The 6,515-nt window shown below is 38.1% G+C and overlaps 1 protein-coding gene across 1 annotated transcript; it reads right to left on the bottom strand.

The window, feature by feature from the left end:
- Positions 1–1,563: 1,563 nt before the first annotated feature.
- Positions 1,564–2,508, bottom strand: LOC122739415 (olfactory receptor 1N1-like). The gene has a single exon (XM_043981173.1). The coding sequence runs from the start codon at positions 2,506–2,508 to the stop codon at positions 1,564–1,566; it is 945 nt and encodes a 314-aa protein (XP_043837108.1).
- Positions 2,509–6,515: the final 4,007 nt, after the last annotated feature.

The following is a 6,515-nucleotide window of genomic DNA, read 5'->3' as shown; positions in this document are numbered from 1 at the left end:
TGCCCTCTGTTTTAATATTCTTTAAGGCTTTGCATTATTTCCTACATGAATGCTAATTCTGACCCTACACTGGAGAAACATATGGTGGTCTTCTCTACTAGTAATGATTATGTTAAAGATCTTATACAATTATATATAAAGGATTCATTGGAGATTGGTCTGTCTCCCATCAAAGAGGGGAATTGTGAAAATTAAATATTGATCCTGTATTTCCCATAAGCACATTCTGTTTTTTTATATAAAAAGCCAAGCTTCATCTTTGTCTTTGACTGAAGAAGCTCATGAGTTCAAAAGTTCAATCTCCCTCTCTCACAGTTAGAGGTCAGAAGTTTACTCTCCCTTTCCTATCACTTTTTATTAAAGAATAACTCTGAGCTAAAGTTTAGAAATTCAACCCTCTTATAAAACACTTTAATTAGAAGTGAACTGTTGTCCTAGCACCACCTGCTAATCACTTTGTGCCAAGAAAGTTTGTCAACCCTTATAATATTATCTCCTGAGAAACTCTATGACATTTGTATATTATGCTTTAGAGCACACAAACTGACCCAGTCCTATCTCAGCTTATCATTGTCCAATTAAAGGTGGTCTTATCTTGTTCCCAGGAGCCAGTGAGTCTAAATACCTGGCCCACTCTCAATAACATCAGGATGCAGCTGGCTCCCATAAATCCTCAAAGCATTCCCCTAAGACAGAGAGGGGTGGTCATTTGTGCACATGCGTGCACGTGTGTGTGTGTGTGTGTGTGTGTGTGTGTGTAAACTCCTTCCCTTAATGTAAGCAATCATGTTTCCTTCATCCTCAGGATGCTAGAAACCCTATAAACAATTGTATATTGCATCATCTTGTCTGTTCTGTTCTTAGTTCTGTGCTTCTTAAAAGGAGCTCTGTCTTCAAATTTTGCTAACTGAAGCAGTCATTAGACCTCCTCTAATAATAAGTATTATCTTTATGCTGCCACACTGTTGACTTATATTAAACTTACATTTTACTGAATCTCTAGGGTGTTTTCAGTCTGGCCATATTACTCCCATGACCTATTTGTGGACTTCATTTCTTGAATTAAATGAAGGACTTTTTATACTCATCCCTATTAGATTTTATTTTCTAGGGCTCAGCCAATCATTTTAATTCATTGACACCTTGTATTCTAAATTCCATAAGCCAAAATATCCATCCCAATTACATGTCATCCATAATTTTAATGTCTCCCATTTATGCCTTCATATTAATTCCTACTAATGGGGTTGAATAAAAACAGGGCCAAGAACAGATTCTCTGAGGCACACAGTCAGGGACAGTCATCCAGTTTGGAATTAGCCTACTAATAATCTCAGAAGTAACATTAAGTCCAGGTTGTGAAGGAGAGGTTTTGAGCTATTTTCTTACTCTATTTTTCAGCTTCTTTTTAGGCTTTGTTTTCCCTATTTGTAAGTTCCTTGAGGGCAGGAACAGTCTCTTTTCTTTCTTATTTGTATCCCTAATACCTGCACATAGTAAATACTTTATAAATGTTTATTGTATTGTACAGTAGTAAAGGGTAGGTTTGAAGGTCTTGAGTTATTATGACAAAGGGCCAAATATCCTGCTTTTAATAAGAATCCTCAGGGCTGCTTTCATGTCCCGGTTCCTCAAGCTATAAAGGAAAGGATTCAGCATTGGGGTGGCTACTGTGTATACCACAGAGATCACAATGTCATTTTTGGAGAAGGAAGATGATGGAACAAGATAGACACTAGAAGTGGTGCCATAGAACAAACAGACAACAGAGAGATGAGAACCACAAGTGGAAAAGGCCTTGCGCCTCCCTCCACTCCCTGAAGGAATCCTGAGGATGGCTGAAACAATTTGGATATAGGAGGCCAAGGTGCACAGGAAGGGAATCATCAAAACTGGGGCAGCCAGAACTAAGACCATCAACTCATTGATATGTGTATCAGAGCAAGACAGCTTCAAGAGAGGGCTGATGTCACAGAAAAAGTGTGAGATTTCCCCACGTACGCAAAAAGACAGTTTTGACATGAGGATGGTGTGTATGAAAGCATGGATATTAGTCAGGACAAAGCAAGCACTCACTAGCAAGACACAGAGCCTAGGGTTCATGACTGTGCTGTAGTGGAGTGGATGACAGATGGCCACATAATGATCATATGCCATTACACCCAATAAAAAATTGTCCAGGTTGCCAAATGTCAGGAAGAAATAGAGCTGCATCAGGCACCCTGTGTAGGAGATGGTGTGATGCTGGGTATACATATTATGGAGCATCTTCAAAACTACACTGGAGGATAGACCAATATCAGCAAAGGAAAGACAGGCTAAGAAAAAGTACATGGGGGTGTGAAGACAAGTTTCTGTGACAATTGCCAGGAAGATGAGCAGATTCCCAGCCAGAGTGACTAGATACATGGACAGGAACAGCCCAAAGAAGAGATCCTGGTGTTCTGACCACTGGGAGAGTCCATGAAGGAGGAACTCAAAGATAGCAGTTTGATTTCCATGTTCCATGTTATTGATGCATTAGGGAGGCATAAAGTAAAAGACCTAAGGGAAAATAAAAGAATAGTCCTTAAATTATATGATATAATAGAAAAAATAACCTGGAAGCCAGGCTAGTTGTCTCAACAATTTTAATAAGAAATAAAGTTGTTTATTTGTACCCTTCATTAAATTTGTCCCTATCTTCAAGTGATTGCAGTGTTAGTCATTCTTCTTTTATCTTTAAACTTTTTCTACCTACTGGATTCTGGTGGGGCAGCTAAGTGGCACAGTGGAAGACCTGGGCTCAAATCCCGCCTCAGACACTTGACACTTTCTAGTTGTATCACGCTGGGTAAGTAATTTAACCCTGAATGCCTCAAACATCCAGTGCCATCTCCAGTTGTACTGATATATATCTTGTGACTGGACCCAAATTGCTCTGTTGGAGAGAGTGAACCTGGTAACTGCATAGCCCTCACTAACTTAAATCCAATCCACTGCAAGTTATGATATGACCTTCTGGTGTCATGGTCCTCTTTGAGAACAAAGGACAAATAATAACTGGATTCTACCCCCACTATCTAAAAATATGCTAAGGATTTTGCTTTCTCTCTCTCTCTCTCTCTCTCTCTCTCTCTCTCTCTCTCTCTCTCTCTCTCTCTCTCACACACACACACACACACACACACACACACACACACACATACACACACACACACACACACACAAAACAAAAACAAAAACAAAAACAAAACAAAACAAAACAAAACAAAACAAAAAAACCCCATACCTTTCCAACTGCCATTCCATCAAGTAGTAGTTATCATATTGGCCTTATATATAGCTTCCCTTCCATTTCTCTCCTTCTAGAAGGCGTCATCTACATGTGATAAGTTTATTTCCTCACTAATCATTCTTTTCCCAAATCCTTGCAACCATATTTCTATTGCCATCCTGTTACTGAAACAGTTCTTTTAAAGATGACCAAAGACTCCATGTCATTCCCCATTATTCATTTCCTTGACTATTTGGTAATATTGGAAACTGTTGACCTTGGCAGGGGTGTAGGATGTCATGCTCCTCTGTCCCCCAAGTGTGGATGTCCCTCAAAGCTCTGTCCTGAGCCTTTTCATATTCTCTTTCTACCTTATCCTTTGATAATCTCATCTGCTTCCATTACCAGTTCTTTGAAAATGACTCCAAAATCTATATATTCATACATTCATTTTTTTATTCTAGTTATACATCTGCATTTGCCTATTGGATTCATACCTTAGATGCCCTGCCAGCATCTTAACTCTGCTACTTTTACCTCAGTGTTCTTGAGAAAGTCACATAAGTCCTCTGGAGCCTCCATATCCTCATCTGTAAAATGACGGGATTAGTCTAGATCAGTGGTGTCAAACAAAAATAGATATAGTAATGTCAGTAAAGTGCATGTAATAATCCCTGCAGACTGCATAGTGATTTAAAAACACATTAATATGTTGTATTCTATTTTTATTTATTTTGTTAATTATTTCCCAAATACATTTTAATTTGGTTCAGGCTACACTTCAGAATGTTGTCAGGAGCCTTGGGTTTGACACACCCGATCTAGATTACTGCTAAGAACTCTTCTAGTTCCAAATTTGTGATCCTACAACCTCAAACTCAACAAATTAATTCATCATCTCCCTCTCTGAACTTGCTTCTTTTATCAACTTTTCCAATTATCTTTTGACTCTTCCCTCAACTTCCATCCAATACATTACCTAATCCTTTCAATTCTACATGGGATTATAACAATATATATATATATATATATATATATATATATATATATTATATCCCTCTAATTAAATGATACACTACAGTTACAGTAAAGCAGTGGGGGCTATTATGGCATTCTGAATATGTAACTTCCTTTTTTCAAATTTGATGTTTAAGAGATCATATGATAGTGGCATCAATGGCTGAAGGGTTGGGAGGAACTCTGTAAAAGACCCATTCCAATTCCCCAATTTTGTGGATGGGAAAATTGAGTTCCAGAGAGATGAAATAGTTTTACAAAGCCAAAGAGGTAGTGACTAAGCCAGAATCTGAGCCCATGCTCAGACTAACTCTTAATGCATTCCTCTTTCCACTACAGCAGACAATAAAAGCACATTTTTTTTTTAAAAAGCATTTGTTAGCATTTTTCTAAGACAAAGAAGTATGCTTGAAATATGGCATACAGGTTAGGGTCCAGGGTTGGTTATGATTTGAGGGAGTCTGAAGATTCTTAAATTATGTTTTCTCAAACTGTTTTCTAGGGGAATTGTTTTCTATACTGGATGCCTTACATTTTCTTCTAATTTTTCAATATAAGAGCCATAGTTTCAGGCCTCCTGAACTGCATGGCGGATTAGGTACCCCTGCCTTATCCTGTCTTACCCTGAAGTGACTTTTGGGAATTGAGTCTGCTGCCTGCTGCTGATTAAATATGCCAGGACTAGATGCCACTGGCTTTAGATTCCATCATAGGAATTTAATGCTGGCTTTTGCTTCTCAGGTGTTGTATCTCCTCTCTGAGTGTTTCTGGCTATCCTTTGTCAAAGCTATGCAGCTTGTGTGGAAGAAATTATTGGTATTACTCTTTGGTTGTTTGTTTTCTTGATCATTGTTCCATTTGGTGTTCTTTTAGATTACTGCTTGGCTGTTTGTGGGCCTCCTCTAGGACCTTTCACATCAGCTATCAACCAGAATAACCTACCCTAACCAATTGGGAGCCATGTTATTTTTTCCACTATAACTTCATCATAAAATCCATTAAGATGTTCTCAAATTTATCAACAAGCACCTTCTGAACTGTACTTTCCAAAGCTGAATTCTCTAGTGTAAGTACTATGTATGTTAATTTCTATGGTTAATGCAAGTTTCCAGTCAGCTTTGAACTTAAATGTTTTTCACTGTAAGTATTTGATGGAGGTAGGGAATTTGCAGAAGACTTTATGTGCAATGAGAAATTGAACCAAGGGTCTTCCTCCTGGTTTCCAGTTAGAATAGTGACCATTTCTGAATCCTCTCTCCTCCCAGTGGAATTAACAACACCTGCTCAAATCGGGTCGTTAATCATGGCTGGAACTTAGTAGAAGGAATGGACTTCTTTATCTGTAACTGCCCAGAGATCTTGGAGATAATCTTGGTTGCATATAAAAGGGAATACCCTTATTAGCTTTATATGTGTACACACACACACACACACACACACACACACTTATTGGTTTTATGTATATCATCTTCTTCTGAGTGTTGATGATACCCTGGTGAAAGAAACAAGGCAATACATTGATTTTATTCCCAGGTGTGTGTTTAGCAAAATGACACCTTAAGTTAGGATAACTCACATGAATATAGCACTTGCCATGTGATGCAACAATGCTGGGAGGGAAGTCATGAAAATATTTTAATGATCATGTTTTATCTATGTTGTTAAATAAATCCTAGTTACATTTTAATCTGGTTCAGTACTCACTCTAGAATTTTGTGGGCCATAAGGACTGTATTTGACACATCTGATCTAGGTGACACCTCATTTTCCTGCTGAGGAAACTATCAAAAGAGTTATGTTACTTGTACAGCAGCTTATAGCCACTAAATGCTAGATATTCTTGACCCCAGGCTCAATACTTTTCTATCATATCATTCTGCTTCTAAATTCTACCCAAAATGTAATAAATGTATTGGTTCGACCACATCATGGTAGTTCATTTCAAAACCCTTATATGTTCCTGATTCAGGGATATATCACCTATTCTATCATGGAGTCAACTGAAATTAAATCCAGTAATTATCAATGGGGGATCCTTGCCTACACATAATTCCTTGGTGATTTTATTTGCTCCTATGGTTTCAACGATTACATCTCAATGGATGATTCCCAAATCAGTGTCTTCAACCCTGATCTAAACCCTGAGTTCGATACCAACATAACCAAATCTCCTACTGAACTTCCCCCTGCCCCCAGTACCTATTAGCAAGTCAAACTCAGTGTAGCCAAAAGAAAGAAAACA

This window comes from Dromiciops gliroides, chromosome 2 (assembly GCF_019393635.1).
Source record: "Dromiciops gliroides isolate mDroGli1 chromosome 2, mDroGli1.pri, whole genome shotgun sequence".
Taxonomy (NCBI): domain Eukaryota; kingdom Metazoa; phylum Chordata; class Mammalia; order Microbiotheria; family Microbiotheriidae; genus Dromiciops; species Dromiciops gliroides.
The sequence above is the reverse complement of the archived record's forward strand: the minus strand, read 5'-3'. Positions and strand labels throughout refer to the sequence as shown.

Excerpts from the sequence above, each read along its gene's own strand:
- LOC122739415 (XM_043981173.1), bottom strand. The coding sequence starts at position 2,508 with ATGGAACATGGAAATCAAACTGCTATCTTTGAGTTCCTCCTTCATGGA.